The sequence below is a fragment of the Salmo salar genome, chromosome 10, assembly GCF_965601325.2.
Source record: "Salmo salar chromosome 10, fSalSal1, whole genome shotgun sequence".
NCBI classification, from domain to species: domain Eukaryota; kingdom Metazoa; phylum Chordata; class Actinopteri; order Salmoniformes; family Salmonidae; genus Salmo; species Salmo salar.
In genome coordinates, this window is record NC_138300.1 from 13,416,374 (window position 1) to 13,433,792 (window position 17,419).

Consider the following 17,419-nt stretch of genomic DNA (forward strand, 5'->3'; position numbering starts at 1 on the left):
AAAATTCTTGGGGGTGCCTCTCGGTCTCCCTTACCTCGCCAGCCTTCTTCCGCTGCTTGGTCCTTTGTTGGTGGGGAATTCTGTCATAATATAAGTCGTACTCATCCTTAAAAATGTCGTACTGGAGAGAAGAGGACCAAAACGCAGCAGGTATGTGCAGGCTCATCTTGACTTTTATTAACTATCAAAAATGAACACTCAAAATAACAAAGAACTCACGAGAATGAACGAACAACCAACAGTCTGGCAAAGCATAGGCTCAACACAGAACAATTCCCCACAACCCCAAAGACAAACACACACACCTATATAGGACTTCCAATCAAAGGCAACTATACACACCTGCCTTCAATTGGAAGTCCCAATCATCAACCCAACATTTAACAAACACAAACATGCCACGTCCTGACCAAAACTAAAACACTAGCTCCATCTGCTGGTCAGGACGTGACAGTTGGGTAGGACGCTAGAACCTTTGCACACCTGTATTTGGGGAGTTTCTCCCATTCTTCTCTGCAGATCCTCTTCTCTGTCAGGTTGGATGGGGAGCGTCGCTGCACAGCTATTTTCAGGTCTCTCCAGAGATGTTTGATTGGGTTCAAGTACGGGCTCTGGCTGGGCCACTCAAAGACATTCAGAGACTTGTCCCGAAGCCACTCCTGCATTTTCTTGGCAGTGTGCTTAGGTTCATTGTCCTGTTGGAAGGTGAACCTTCGCCATAGTCTGAGGTCCTGAGCGCTGTGGAGCAGGTTTTCATCAAGGATCTCTCTGTACTTTGCTCCATTCATCTTTCCCTCGATCCTGACCAGTCTCCGAGTCCCTGATGCTGAAAAACATCCCCACAGCATGATGCTGCCACCACCATGCTTCACAGTAGGGATGGTGTCAGGTTTTCTCCAGACGTGACGCTTGGCATTCAGGCCAAAGAGTTCAATCTTAGTTTCAGCAGACCAAAGAATCTTGTTTCTCATGGTCTGAGAGTCCTTTAGGTGCATTTTGTCAAACTCAAAGCGGGCTGTCATGTGCCTTTTACGGAGGAGTGGCTTCCGTCTGGCCACTCTACCATAAAGGCCTGATAGGTGGAGAGCTGCAGAGATGGTTGTCCTTCTGGATGGTTCTCCCATCTCCACAGAAGAACTCTGGAGCTCTGTCAGAGTGACCATCGGGTTCTTGGTCACCTCCCTGATCAAGGCCCATCTCCCCCGATTGCTCAGGTTGGCCAGGCGGCCAGTTCTAGGAAGAGTCTTGGTGGTTCCAAACGTCTTCCATTTAAGAATGATGGAGGCCACTGTGGTCTTGGGGACCTTCAATGCTGCAGAACATTTCACCATCCTTCCCCAGACCTGTGCCTCGACACAATCCTGTGTCGGAGCTCTACGGACAATTCCTTTGACCTCATGGCTTGGCTTTTGCTCTGACATGTACTGCCAACTGTGGGACCTTATATAGACAGGTGTGTGCCTTTCCAAATCATGTCCAATCAATTGAATTTACCACAGGTGCACCCCAATCAAGTTGTAGAAACATCTCAAGGACGATCAATGGAAACAGGATGCACCGGAGCTCAATTTCGAGTCTCATAGCAAAGGGTCTGAATACCTACGTATATAAGGTTCAAAAGAAATTATACATTTGCAAAAATATTTTTTTTAAAACTGTTATCGCTTCATCATTATTGGGTATTGTGTGTAGATTGGTGAATCAATTTTAGAATAAGGCTGTAATGTAACAAAATGTGGAAAAAGTCAAGGGGTATGAATACTTATGCACTGTAGCTGTGATACATTCCTGAAAAGTCCGGATTAAATCAATTGTTCAATTGGAATGTGCTTACTTAGTAACCGAAAGGTTGCAAGATCGAATCCCCGGGCTGACAAGGTACAAAATCCGTCGTTCTGCCCAAGAACAAGGCAGTTAACCCACTGTTCCTAGGCCGTCATTGAAAATAAGAATTTGTTCTTAACTGACTTGTCTAGTTAAATAAAGGTAAATTCAAAAAATAAAATAAAAAACTTTGGGTCTCATAGTGTGTTTAATTAGTTCAATGAAAGGTTATCAGTATACAATTCAGTACTTCTGTTGAACTAGATTCCTTCCAGTGCTGCTATACTAACTAGCCTTGTCCCAGACGTCTTTGTGCTCTTATCCAACTCAATTGTTCATTGTCAAGATAAACAATGATAATGAGTAACAAGGAGTTGGCATGACAGCACAAACAGGCTGGGATTCAGGCCATATACTCACCATACAGATGAGACATTTGTATCTGTCTCCTCTGGACATCTGCTTCTCTAGGTCTCGTATCCGAGTTTTTAGTGCATCGAGTGTCGTGAGTGCCGAATCCTCAGAGACCCTGACACACACACACACACACACACACACACACACACACACACACACACACACACACACACACACACACACACACACACACACACACACACACACATACAGTGAGAGAGAGGAAGGGAGTGAGGGGGACAGGAGAAGAAGAGGCCAGAGTCATTTATAAATCGAAGATGGATGAAATGATTAGCTGGTAGACATGTACATAGAGCATGAATTTTAGGAGCAATCACATTGCCAGCATTCACTGTCTCATTTATCATGGGAAGAGAAAGCAGTGCTGAGAGAGGGGTAGGGCAAGTACCACACACACAGGCACACAGGCACACTCACATTCATACACACTCAGTCACCACGAGTCGTCCTCTATGAGTTGAGCTTGATTTATAGATGAGCTTAGGGAAAAGAGAGTTTAGGTTGGGATTTTTGGGACAGTTTACAGTACCACGTAGTTAATGGTAATGTGGAACATTTTCACAATTTTATTTTCAGAACTTACGTCTCTATGTCACTGTTTTTACAGGTCCTGTGTAGGGAGGCTATGCTGTTGTCCAGTTTGTTGCGTTCTCCGTTGCTGGTGGATGGACATCCTGTAGCAAAAGAAGACTATAATTTTAAATTGGGACACCCCCCAATCATTACAGTTTTTCTCAATCATGTACAAGCATTTTTTTTTGGAACGATGTTGTTGATTTTCAAAACAGAGTCCACAGGACAGAACTCTGTGTCCTTTCGCAAAACAGTAAATGCGTTTTCAAAATGTAGTTGCCTTCTCAAAACAGAAATACATTCATCAAAACGATATTATAGCATCAAAATTGCAAATGCATTCATCGAAAAACACGACTGCCTGCAAAAAAGATTACCGCATCAATAGCTACTTAACTCTCGAGTCCAAGCAGAGAAAACAGAAAGTTAGTCTGTGTTTTAGAAGTGCCAGTAGAGCGACACATTTTCTGTGCAGTCAGCAAATCCTTATAATCAGAAGTAAAACGAACCAAAGGTGCAGAATTATGGGCAATTACTCTCCTTTTATGCATACATAAACAAACAATTTCATACACATCGAATCAAATATTACTCCAGATAAAAAATTAAAATAGGATTCATTCATCGTTATCATCACAATCCAATTCTATGTACTCAATACGAAGGTTGGTTTGCTCATCGTTTTTGTAGACTTTCCATTGGCGCACAGAAACACAACAGAAATAAGGAATGGAGGAACACAGCTGATATGAATGTATAGGCCTAAATCCCAAGCTCTATAATAGAAGGTCCAATGTTTGAGATGATCACCCAAAGTTACTTAGAAGTAACCCAATTTCATTCTCTGCAACTCTCCATGTCCGCAATATTGTAAAAAATCATAACAATAAGTCTGTCCCCATTGACTAGATCTTTCCATATACTGTACATGCTATGGCGCTGATGGGATGATTTAGAATTTTGTACAGTAGTATTTACTGATTGACGGAAACAATGAACACAATTGCAAACATTTCTCTTCTGATGAAAACAATGTGTTAATATTCTGTGACGAAAACACTTAAAGGTGCAATACGCAGGAATCGATCTGCCATTTCCTGGTTGCTAAAATTCTAATAGTTCACCTAATTTCAGTTTATGTGACAAAACAAGCAGTCATTGTACCATCTAAAACAAAAAATATTGTATTTTTAGCTATTTGAAAGTCAAAAACCGTGAACTAAAGAACGGGACACATAGAAATAGCGAACATTGAACATACCTACCGCTTCTTAAACTTGCTTTCAATGACAACGAGAGATCTATAAATGATGGTCTAAGATATGCAAGTCAGGGAACCAAGGCAAGAAAATGATCAAAAGTTGTGTAAATGTATTTGAGCAATTGAACATTGCTGTTCTGCTTTAGACACATTTCAACACAGATCCAAAAATGACTTGTACACAATTGAGAAAAAGTGTAATATCCAACTAATGAAGTACTACACATGAACTCATTCGAGAAACCACATGTACTGATACCGTAGCTGTTCTCACCCTCATTTGTCCATTTTGAATGTTCCAGAGTTACTCTGTTGGACAGAGTTCCAACACTGAGAAACAAAAGTAGGATCGCATTTAGAACTAACAAGACAGTTAATGCAGATAATAATAACAACACAAAAATGAGGCATTGTTGTGTAGTGATGGAACATAGAAACAGGCCATGGAAGTACCGCCTGTGGTGGTACGTACTTTAAAACAGCCCCCCTCAGTGCATTCCTCTCCTCCACCTCCCCAGGCTCCCGTTGTGAACAGGGGATGATGTCTGCCTCTGTATATCTGGATCACCAGGCTAAGGAAACATAAACATGCAGTGGAACCATAGAAATATATATGGTCGAATAGATGTTCCAATTGAGGGGAATGTGAACACTTTATGTGGTGTCCTGCATTTCTCACCGTAGGTTCATTTCTTCTTTCTATGTCTGACTGTTGCTGCGTTCAACAATGGTACATTGTTCCCTTGTTGAATTGTTTGTTCTGTGTGCAACAATGTTAACTTCTTCAATGCTGCCACATTCTTGTCCATCATGTGGAATTTCGGAGATTGGTAAATTAGAAGGATACTGTGCTCTTCCGTAGTCCACGGTGTCGTCACCATCAACGTCCAGGTCAGCATCACTGTCACCACGGCCCTCATTAGATGTGCTGCTGCTCACAAATACCGACCCTGAGGAGAGCCTCATTATTATCTCCATCCCAAATGGCACTCTATTCCCTAAAAAATAAAAGTAGTATTCCCACTACTTTTGCACTGTAAAGGGAACAGGGTGCCATTTGGGACATACCCTCTCTGGCATCCTCACTTTCACCTAGCACATTCTCACATGGTAGGCGGTGTCATGTTGACTATTGAGTGCTAAGAGCAGATGTTCAGGGCCAATGAAAGGTAAGCCGTGTTTGCCTGTTTAAGGCCATTGAAAGGTGACACTTGAAAACCCATTTTCAGAAGTAAATTATGAAAACTACAAAATGGGTGGAGTGTTTCATAGGATTTCTCCATGTCACCTACAGTATCTCCTCTTTTCTGCAACAAGGGCTAAAGAATTCTGTGAGCGTTCCCAAAATTCCCTGGTTTTCCAAACATCCTGGTTGGAAGATTCCTGGAATTAGGAGAGGAATATGATTTCTGGAATTCCTGGAAATGTTGGAAACCTATCTGCAACCCATATACTTAGGGTAGAGCTTTCTTAGGTAAGGGAGCGCAAATTCAGCCTTATAGATACTGCAGCATAATCTGGACTGAAAGGTCCAGTGTCTTTCTAACCGCCACCCAGTCACATTATCCACCCCACTGCATCAGACCCAAGACCCAGTCAGAGGGTCACCCAGTTACCTTTAAACCCCCCCAGCATGGATGTCATCTGTAACCTCCTCCGCTCCCTCCACTGCTCCCCCTCTCCTCCCAGGTCCACCAAAATGTCCTGAAAGGACACACACAGACACGTACGCATGATGAAGCCACGCAGCCAGACACATACACACAAACTCACAGACACACACACCATTTTGTTTTTGCCTAACGCAAATGCATATCTCATAGCCCTTGGTTGTCACTGATGTATCTCCTAGGGGTAACCTAAGGTACAGTAGAAACATGGCCACACTGAGGCTAATGGGCAGTAAACAATATCAGGGGTTAAGCACAGATGGGCACAACACTCTTTTAACCTGTTTCAGGACCAATTCACCTGCCCTATCCGTCATCAATCATTTTAAGACATCCAGTACGGTATACAATATGACGGCTGCCAAGGAATAGCTAGGCTTGCTGTCGCGCAGGTTAGCATTTTTATCATGAATCTTGTTCTGGAGGCAGCTTTGCAGTGGTCACTAGCTGGCACAGTCACAAAGTCATAAAATCGGATTTTAAACCTGTCACGGATCCCTCCGGAACATTCATTACGCACACCTGGCCCCTATTCCCACTGATTGTATTTGTATATAAACTCAGCAAAAAAAGAAACGTCCTCTCACTGTCAACTGCGTTTATTTTCAGCAAACTTAACATGTGTAAATATTTGTATGAACATAACAAGATTCAACAACTGAGACATAAACTGAACAAGTTCCATAAACATGTGACTAACAGAAATGGAATAATGTGTCCCGCAACAAGGGGGGGGGGGGGGGGGGGGTCAAAATCAAAAGAAACAGTCAGTATCTGGTGTGGCCACCAGCTGCATTAAGTACTGCAGTGCATCTCCTCCTCATGGACTGCACCAGATTTGCCAGTTCTTGCTGTGAGATGTTACCCCACTCTTCCACCAAGACACCTGCAAGTTCCCGGACATTTCTGGAGGAATGGCCCTTGGCCTCACCCTCCAATCCAACAGGTCCCAGACGTGCTCAATGGGATTGAGATCCGGGCTCTTCGCTGGCCGTGGCAGAACACTGACATTCCTGTCTTGCAGGAAATCACACACAGAACGAGCAGTATGGCTGGTGGCATTGTCATGATGGAGGGTCATGTCAGGATTAGCCTGCAGGAAGGGTACCACATGAGGGAGGAGGATGTCTTCCCTGTAACGCACAGCGTTGAGATTGCCTGCAATGACAACAAGCTCAGTCCGATGATGCTGTGACACACCGTCCCAGACCAGGACGAACCCTCCACCTCCAACTTGATCCCGCTCCAGAGTACAGGCCTCGGTGTAACGCTCATTCCTTCGACGATAAACGCGAACTGACCATCACCCCTGGTGAGACAAAACCGTGACTCATCAGTGAAGAGCACTTTTTGCCAGTCCTGTCTGGTCCAATCACTGGATTTGAGCCCATAGGCAACGTTGTTGCCGGTGATGTCTGGTGAGGACCTGCCTTACAACAGGCCTACAAGCCCTCAATCCAGCCTCTCTCAGCCTATTGCGGACTGTCTGAGCACTGATGGAGGGATTGTTCGTTCCTGGTGTAACTCGGGCAGATGTTGTTGCCATCCTGTACCTGTCCCGCTGATGTGATGTTCAGATGTACCGATCCTGTGCAGGTGTTGTTACACATGGTCTGCCACTTCGTGGACGATCAGCTTTCCACCCTGTCTCCCTGTAGCACTTGTCTTAGGCATCCTGAAAAGGACGTTTCTTTTTTTGCTGAGTTTATGTGCCCTTTGGTTTCCATTGGGATGTCGATTATTGTTACAATGTCCGTTGGTGCATGTGAGTACCTGTGCTGTGTGTTTTGGGCTTTTTGTGGATTGTGCAGATGGTTATGGTCTCATCCCGTGTGTTAATCATTGTGTGCGTGAGTTATTTATTCAAGGTACACCTCGCTCTTTTGTTTGGGTTCAACCCTGTGTTTTTGTTAGGTGTTTGTTTGGTATTCGTCCCTGTGCCTTGGCACGCCGTAATTTTGGGTATAATAAAAAAAACGATTACGCATTCCTGCGCCTGTCTCCCGAATCATTCATGCCAAACTTACAAAACCAAACCCTAACCTTAACCACACTGCTAACTCTAATGGCTAACCCTAACATAAAAATGTTTTTATGCATTTTTACAATATAGCCAATTTTGACTTTGCAGCTGGCCTATCTAAGGGGATAGGCCAGTTTTGCATCCAGGACAGCATTCATACAATACATTTCTACGTGCTACTGTCGCCTACAATACAATGCCAGTTACTATTTAAGAATATACCTGAACTTCGTCAGCTTTCCTCCTCTTCAGCTTGCCGATCCTGACTGAAAGAGCACCCACACAGACAGACATGTAGAGAGGGTTAACTAGAATATGTCCGTAGAGCTAAATATTAGCAATTGGCTGCACAACTCCTTATTTGGAGTGAAGGAGCAACACATGGTACAGTAAACACCCACATAAAGACCCGAAGGAAGGAGGTAAAATAGAGAGGTATTGCTTCTGCTTTCTGACAATGGGGGTAAACATGAAAGACGCTCCTAATAATAAATATAGACCAGAATACAGACAAATACACGCACAAGCACGCACACACAGTCTTGTATAACTAACCTTGTGGGGACACACAATGCAGTCCCATTCAAAATCTTATTTTCCCTATCCCCTAATCCTAAACCTAACCCTAAATCTAACCCTTAAACTAGCCCTAACCTTAACCCTATGTCACACGCGTCGATGAAAGGGGACCAAAGCGCAGCGGGTATAGTGCTCATCTTCTTTTATTATCGTAATAAAGTGAACACTTAAACAAAAATAACAAACTGACAATCAACAGTTCTGTAAGGTTCACAGACTATACAGAAAGCACCCACCCACAAACCCAAAGGAAAAAACAGGCTGCCTAAGTATAGCTTTAAATCAGAGACAATGAAAGACACCTGCCTCTGATTGGAAACCATACTCGGCCACACATAGAAAAGGAAAACTAGAACATATCCCCTGGAAACAAACAAACCCCAAAACACACAGAAACAACACCCCCTGCCACGCCCTGACCATACTACAATGACAAATGACCCCTTTACTGGTCAGGACGTGACAGTACCCCCCCCAAAGGTGCAGACCCCGACTGCACCTCCAAAACAAAAAAACCTTCAAAACCAACCCCAAACCTAAAGGGAGGGAAGGGAGGGTGGCCACCGTCAACGACGGTTCCTGTGCTACACCCCCCCTTCGCCAATCCTCCCACTATGGAGGTGGCTCTGGCTCTGGGCGTAGCTCCCGTTCAGAAGACTCTGGGCTGAGAGGCGTCGCTGGAGGCCCCGGGCTGAGAGGTGTCGCTGGAGGCCCCGGCCTGAGAGGCATCGCTGGAGGCTCCGGGCTGAGGAGCGTCGCTGGAGGCTCCGGGCTGAGGAGCGTCGTTGGAGGCTCCTGACTGGGGAGCGTCGCTGGAGGCTCCTGACTGGGGAGCGTCGCTGGAGGCCCGGGCTGAGAGGCGTCGCTGGAGGCCCCGGGCTGAGAGGCGTCGCTGGAGGCCCCGGCCTGAGAGGTGTCGCTGGAGGCCCCGGCCTGAGAGGCGTCGCTGGAGGCCCCGGCCTGAGAGGCGTCGCTGGAGGCTCCGGGCTGAGGAGCGTCGCTGGAGGCTCCGGGCTGAGGAGCGTTGCTGGAGGCTCCTGACTGGGGAGCGTCGCTGGAGGCTCCGGGCTGAGGAGCGTCGCTGGAGGCTCCGGGCTGAGGAGCGTCGCAGGAGGCTCCTGACTGGGGAGCGTCGCTGGAGGCTCCGGGCTGAGGAGTGTCGCTGGAGGCTCCTGACTGGGGAGCGTCGCTGGAGGCTCCGGGCTGAGGAGCGTCGCTGGAGGCTTCGGGCTGAGGAGCGTCGCTGGAGGCTCCGGGCTGAGGAGCTTCGCTGGAGGCTCCGAGCTGAGGAGCTTCGCTGGAGGCTCCTGACTGGGGAGCGTCGCTGGAGGCTCCTGACTGGGGAGCGTCGCTGGACGGAGAGTGCGCGGAGCAGGCACAGGACGTACTGGGCCTTGGAGGCACACTGGAGGTCTGTCGCTCAGGGCTGGCACAACCCGTCCTGGCCCGATGATGACTATAGCCCGGCAAGGGCGGAGCGCTGGCACAGGACGAACTGGGCTGTGCTGGGGAATGCAGGGTATCGTGCGTGGAGCAGGCGTAGGATATCCTGGGCCGAGGAGCAGCACTGGAGGCCAAATACATTGAGCCGGCGCACTTTTTCCTGGCTGCCGGCTAACTGTCGCACTACAATGTTGAGGAGCCTGTATTAACCGCACCTGGCTGCGAGTACGTATCGGCGACATAGTGCGCATTCCTCCATACTGCCTAGCTCCTCCCTCCATACTCCCTGTGCGTCTGCTCCGTCGTGCGCTTTCCACCAGTCCCTTACTCCGGAATCCAGCGTCGTCATCCGCTCTTGACTCCCCGACCGGCTTTGGTTTCCTCCATGGCTCCCTCCGAAATTCCCGGGAAGTTAGGTCAGGGTTCCCCCCTGACCTAGCAAAACTCCCCTTATGCCCCCCCCCCAAAAAAATGTTGGGGCTGCCTCTTCACCTCCTGAATAGGAGGATACAACGCCTCGTACCTCCGTCGTTCCCTCTTCGCTTCCTCCAGCTCCTCCTTCGGGCGCTGGTACTCCCCAGCCTGGCTCCATGGACCCTTTCCATCGAGGATCTCCTCCCACGTCCACAACTCGAGATACCTCCTCTCCTGCTCCTTACCCTGCTGCTTGGTCTTCTTTTGGTGGGTGGTTCTGTCACACGCGTCGATGAAAGGGGACCAAAGCGCAGCGGGTATAGTGCTCATCTTCATTTATTAGCGTAATAAAGTGAACACTTAAACAAAAATAACAAACCGACAATCAACAGTTCTGTAAGGTTCACAGACTATACAGAAAGCACCCACCCACAAACCCAAAGGGAAAAACAGGCTGCCTAAGTATGGCTTCCAATCAGTGACAACGAAAGACACCTGCCTCTGATTGGAAACCATACTCGGCCACACATAGAAAAATGAACATAGAAAAGGAAAACTAGAACATATCCCCTGGAAACAAAAAAAACCAAAAACACACAGAAACAACACCCCCTGCCACGCCCTGACCATACTACAATGACAAATGACCCCTTTACTGGTCAGGACGTGACACCCTAACCCTAGCTCCTAAATCGAACCCTAGACCTAATTCTAACCCTAATTCAAACCTTAACTCTAAACTCCCTAGAAATAGAATTTGACATAGTGGGGGGACTAACAAAATGTCCCCAGTTGGTCAACATTTGTGTTTGTTTACTATTCTTGTAGGGACTTCTGGTCCCCACAAGTATAGTTAAATACGTCCACCCACCCACCCACCCACACACCCTAACCCACACACTCAACGACACACACAATAAGAAACATATCACAGTAGAACAACAACTGTGGACTTAGTGTTTTTTTTATTGTTTTCTTAACTGCAGATTGCCTATGGGGACATTAACTTTTAGGAGAGTGTAATTTCAGTAGGATGACAGTAGCCACCAGGGACAGAGAGCCACTAACCATGACCCACCCGGATAATGAGGGTTAAGGAGATGTTAATAGATGAGGGCCTTGGATGTGTCCCAAATGGCAAACTATTCCCTTTATGGTGCACTACTTTGGACCAGGGCCAATGAGGATCTGGTCAAAAGCAGTACACTATATAGGGGATAGGGTGCCATTTGGGACGCAGCTCTTGTCAAACGGACACAAAAAAAAGACAGGCTGATTAACTAACAGCTAGAAGAGGCCAATCTTCTCCCTAACGTCTCTTTAGAAAGTCATTATACTGTACTGTATAATCTGTAATAAAAGCTAGTAGACCTCAACAAAGCCAACTGAGACCTATTCACGCTGGAGATAGAGGAAGAGGAAAGGTAGGTTTCTCTACTGGATACTGGACAAACCATGGTTTCAGAAGTAACTACTTATACACGTGTACTGCACAGCGAAGATAATGGCGAACAATCAGCAGACTACAAGCTACAATGTGGAAAATTGCTCGTCTAAAAAATGTTATGTGTTTATGGTTGAAAAATCGAAAGTCTGTTTCCCAAAATGTATAATTTTTTTTTTTTATTGTCTGCGAGTCTAGTCTGTATGAATAGTTCTCAATTTAATTATTGGGGTATAAAGTCGGCCATATCGTGGCTCGTGCCTTTTACCAGTTTGTGTGCTGTCTGGGGTTAGGGGAGTTTCGTTGTGGGGATGAAATTGGGTGGGTTTGGCGTAGCACCTGCACCAGCGGAGGTAATCGACTGTTAACATATCATGAGGTGAAAGGTCAAGGGGTTAATAGATCCTCTGCTCGTGTTGGTGCTAGGTCAAAAAGGGACAGTTCTCTCAGTGACAGTTGTAGGGACAGTCAGACTGGTTGCTCAGTTGCCCCCAGTTCAATGCCTCTTCTAACAATCTCCGTAAATATATCCTACCCGATGATTGGCCTTTTGAGTATAATTTTACAGCCAAATACCCCAATGCAAAAGCAGCAACCCAACTACCCCACCCGTCTGAACCAACAACAGCTCTTCTTTGAAATCACATTTATTTCTGACCACATACCATTCAGTCTTGTATGTCTGTTGGCCCTCACACGAAGAAACGTCTGTGGAATAAGAAGAGAAGATACATCTACTCACAAAAGAAGTGTGTGTGTGCGTGTGTGTGTGTGTGTGTGTGTGTGTGTGTGTGTGTGTGTGTGTGTGTGTGTGTGTGTGTGTGTGTGTGTGTAGTGAAGCACCTACCTGGTATCTGTCTGAGTGGGGGTCTTCAGGTGGGCAGGGGGGAGAGGTGGGGGATCCCCCCTCACGTTTAATGTGCAGAGATAGTGAGAGGGACTGCGGACAAAGCACAGAGTCAAAGAAAGGTGTGAGGGGGGGGGGGGTGTGTGTGTGTGTGTGTGTGTGTGTGTGTGTGTGTGTGTGTGTGTGTGTGTGTGTGTGTGTGTGTGTGTGTGTGTGTGCGTGTGCATGTCAGGGCACATTTTTTGCACATTTTGTTACATTACAGCCTTATTCTAAAATAGGGTACATAATTTTTTCCCCTCATTAATCTACACACAATACCCCATAAAGCCAAAGCAAAAACAGGTTTTTAGACTTTTTTGCAAATGTATATGTTTTTTAACTGAAATACTGAAATAAGTATTCAAACCCTTTGCTATGAGACTCGAAATTGAGATCAGGTGCATCCTGTTTCCGTTGATCATCCTTGAGATGTTTCTACAACTTGATTGGAGTCCACCTGTGGTAAATTCAATTGATTGGGCATGATTTGGAAAGGCACACACCTGTCTATATAAGGTCCCACAGTTGACAGTGCATGTCAGAGCAGAAACCAAGCCATGAGGTCAAAGGAATTGTCCGTAGAGCTCCGAGACAAGATTGTTTCGAGGCACAGATCTGGGGAAGGGTACCAAAACATTTCTACAGCATTGAAGGTCCTCAAGAACACAGTAGCCTCCATCATTCTTAAATTGAAGAAGTTTGGAACCACCAGGACATCCTAGAGCTGGCAGCCTGGCCAAACTGAGCAATCAGGGGAGAAGGGCCATGGTCAGGGAGGAGACCAAGAACCCGATGGTCACTCTGACAGAGCTCCAGAGTTCTTCTGTGGAGATGGGAGAAACTTCCAGAAGGACAACCATCTCTGCAGAACTCCACCAATCAGGCCTTTATGGTAGAGTGACCAGATGGAAGCCACTCCTCAGTAAAAAGCACATAACAGCCCACTTGGAGTTTGTCAAAAGGCACCTAAAAAGACCATGAGAAACAAGATTCTCTAGTCTGATGAAACCAAGATTGAACACTTTGGCCTGAATGCAAAGCGTCACGTCTGGATGAAACCTGGCACCAACTCCATGGTGAAGCATGGTGGTGGCAGCATCATGCTGTGGGGATGTTTTTCAGCAGGAGGGACTGGGAGGATCGAGGGAAAGCTGAACGGCGCAAAGTACAGAGAGATCCTTGATTAAAACCTGCTCCACAGCGCTCAGGACCTCAGACTGGGTCGAAGGTTCACCTTCCAACAGGACAACGACCCAAAGCACACTGCCAAGACAAAGCAGGAGTGGCTTCGTGACAAGTCTCTGAATGTCCTTAAGTGGCACAGCCAGAACCCGCACTTGAACCCAATCTAACATCTCTGGAGAGACCTGAAAATAGCTGTGCAGCAACGCTCCCCATCCAACCTGACAGAACTTGAGAGGATCTGCAGAGAAGAATGGGAGAAACTCCCCAAATACAGCTTGTAGCGTCATACCCAAGAAGACTTCAGAACTTGAGGCTGTAATCGCTGCCAAAGGTACTTCAACAAAGTACTGAGTAAAGGGTCTGAATACTTTTGTAAATGTGATAATTTTTTTTCATTTTTTTTTATTAAACCTGTTTTTCCTTTGTCATTATGGGGTACTATGTGTAGATATATGAGAGAGAAAAAACAATTTAATCAATTTTAGAATAAGACTGTAACGTAACAAAATGTGCAAAAAGTAAAGGGGTGACCATAAGTGCATTTATTTACCTTTGAAGCCCCTAATGGATTGTCTCTCTGCACTGAATTAACACTGTCAAAGGGAAGATAGAAAGAACATTTAAAGGGTGCCCAGACAGGAAACAAATGCTACAATACTGAACATTGACACTGTTTATTGTTGCTTATTTTCCATGCCATCTAATGTCCAAGGTTCCACACACACACACACACACACACACACACACACACACACACACACACACACACACACACACACACACACACACACACACACACAGCCCCCCCCCCCCCCCCCCACACACACACACACACACACACACACACACACACACACACACACACGTAGTACCCAAGGGCCATGTTTAATTTGAAGCCATTATTGTCCTCAGCACGGTTGTTAAGCAGATTTGGCAAGTAATGTCTTTATTGGACGAATCATTCTTGTGGCCTAAGCAGGTAGTGTGTGTGTGTGTGTGTGTGTGTGTGTGTGTGTGTGTGTGTGTGTGTGTGTGTGTGTGTGTGTGTGTGTGTGTGTGTGTGTGTGTGTGTGTGTGTGTGTGTGTGTGTGTGTGTGTGTGTGTGCGTGTGTGAGTGAGTGCGTGTGTGCGCATGTTAGCTGATTATGGGCATTGAGAGCAGGCATTGGCCTAGCTGTAGGAAGTGTCGCCTGGGGCAGGAGGGCCGTTATGAAATATGCTGAGAAAAATGAGGCACCTTGTAAACATTACACTCCAGTGACAAAGGAGACAGGAAATATGATGGAGGGGCCCTCCAGCTATCTGTAAATATTAATAATCACAACCACATCTGGAAGCAGAGAGAGAGAGAGAAAGAGAGAGAGAGAGAGAGAATGAATATATAAATAAAGGAAGAATGAAAGAAAGACACAGAGCAAGAGAGCCGGGAGATGGAAAGAAAGAAAGATAGAGAAAGAGAGACGGGAGGTGGAGAGAAAGAAAGACAGAGAAAGAGAGACGGAGGTGGAGAGAAAGAAAGACAGAGAAAGAGAGACGGGAGGTGGAAAGAAAGAAAGATAGAGAAAGAGAGACGGGAGGTGGAGAGAAAGAAAGACAGAGAAAGAGAGACGGGAGGTGGAGGGAAAGAAAGACAGAGAAAGAGAGACGGGAGGTGGAGAGAAAGAAAGACAGAGAAAGAGAGACGGGAGGTGGAGAGAAAGAAAGACAGAGAAAGAGAGACGGGAGGTGGAAAGAAAGAAAGACAGAGAAAGAGAGACGGGAGGTGGAGAGAAAGAAAGACAGCGAAAGAGAGACGGGAGGTGGAAAGAAAGAAAGATAGAGAAAGAGAGACGGGAGGTGGAGGGAAAGAAAGACACAGAGAAAGAGAGATGGGAGGTGGAGGGAAAGAAAGACACAGAGAAAGAGCGACGGGAGGTGGAGGGAAAGAAAGACACAGAGAAAGAGCGACGGGAGGTGGAGAGAAAGAAAGACACAGAGAAAGAGAGATGGGAGGTGGAGGGAAAGAAAGACACAGAGAAAGAGAGACGGGAGGTGGAGGGAAAGAAAGACACAGAGAAAGAGAGATGGGAGGTGGAGGGAAAGAAAGACACAGAGAAAGAGCGACGGGAGGTGGAGGGAAGGAAAGACACAGAGAAAGAGCGACGGGAGGTGGAGGGAAGGAAAGACACAGAGAAAGAGCGACGGGAGGTGGAGAGAGAAAGCGATCAACTACAGTATGTAGTAAAGACCAATCCAGTACAAGTACGTGCAGTCTTCTATATGCCTACCTGATTTGTGACTGTGTCAGTCTGCCCATCTCCTGCTCCATGTGCTCCTGTAGCTCACCTGGTCGTAACACAGCATGGCACACAGGACACACTGGGGCCTGGGAGTCATACAGGACATTCCCCTTACCTACTGACACAGAGAGGGGAGGAAAGGCGGAGGGAGGAGGCAAGAGTACGTCATCAGAATATTCGGTGTCAAATCGGATTCAGGTTTAACACACACACGTGCTCGAACGCTAGTGCACACACACACACACACCGCCCCCCACACACTCACCACCACGCTGTCAGGGAGCCTACATCATAAGCTGTCAATGGGAACATTAGCCCGGCCCACCCGCCCCATTGGGTTTCACTGATGGTATACGGCCATAAGCAGTCAGCTGGGAAGGGAGTTATACTAAATCAACATTTTACCAGGTAAATGAGGTGATTTACTCCTGAAAGCCATTAATCACATGTAGAAAGGTATGGCCAACTCTCTGCATCGCATTTCCCTCTATATCTTAATACAACCAGACAAGAGACCGCCATAACATAGCCATTACAGAGGGAATTTACAGTACGGTCAATAGCAATGACATGAATAAAAACAAAGGCCTCGTACAGTAGGCCGACTTATCACCATTAAGAACACCGTCACAGTATCACACCAGCCACTTCACATTTACATCATTTAGCAGACGTTCTTATCCAGAGCAACTTACAGTGGTGAGGGAATACATTTTCATACTGGTCCCCCGTGGGAATCAAACTCACAAACCCTGGCAATGCAAGTGCCATGTTCTACCAAGTGAGCCACACAGATTTTTAACCTGAGAGCCTATTAGGGGCCTGCAGCATGTATAGTCACCTATCTGCTTCCCTCAGGAACCTATTACACAACACATCAACGACACTCATAAGGACAAAATACATGACATGTGGCATGCTGGGAGCAGGTCGGCGTCCCCTCTGACATCAGCTGAGCTACGAGTGCCTAATGAGGACCCAAATAGGGAAAAAATGGTTGCTGAATAAAACATGGCCGCAAATAGCAAAAAAACACTCAGTGTCCTTGGGAAAGTGACAGGTCATTCCGTGTTCCTCACGCCTTTTTTGCATCCCTCGCGGAAGCCTAAATGAGTTTTCCCGACACGCATCGAGCGTTGCCGGGCTTTCAGCGCTCCCCGGCCCGGAACATGCAGGCATTAGTAAACAATGAAATCTCGGGGCTGAAATTGAATTTATAACCACATTACCTGGAGAGATAAGCGTCTCTGAATGGCGCCACGATAAGAGGAATGGGATTTGATTTTCAGGTGGTTTATTGTCCCCGTTTTTGTAGACTCTCCCTCCCCATCCTTCCTCCACCATATCCTGTCGACTCTTGTCTGCACCAGGCAACCTCCATGTTAGGGATGGTTTCC

General features: G+C 46.6%; 1 protein-coding gene across 1 annotated transcript in view; it reads right to left on the reverse strand.

Moving 5' to 3' along the window:
- LOC106613460 (E3 ubiquitin-protein ligase RNF220) overlaps positions 1–17,419 on the reverse strand; it is a 54,470-nt gene that overhangs the window by 3,330 nt on the left and 33,721 nt on the right. The window contains exons 3-13 of the mRNA XM_082956585.1: positions 16,011–16,137; positions 14,294–14,336; positions 12,517–12,609; positions 12,335–12,377; positions 8,012–8,055; positions 5,713–5,800; positions 4,944–5,094; positions 4,569–4,655; positions 4,371–4,426; positions 2,846–2,936; positions 2,245–2,353 (exon numbers count right to left, since the gene is read on the reverse strand). Of these exons, the coding sequence (XP_082812711.1) occupies positions 2,245–2,353; positions 2,846–2,936; positions 4,371–4,426; positions 4,569–4,655; positions 4,944–5,094; positions 5,713–5,800; positions 8,012–8,055; positions 12,335–12,377; positions 12,517–12,609; positions 14,294–14,336; positions 16,011–16,137 (932 nt within the window). The remainder of the gene's footprint in view (positions 1–2,244; positions 2,354–2,845; positions 2,937–4,370; positions 4,427–4,568; positions 4,656–4,943; positions 5,095–5,712; positions 5,801–8,011; positions 8,056–12,334; positions 12,378–12,516; positions 12,610–14,293; positions 14,337–16,010; positions 16,138–17,419) is intronic.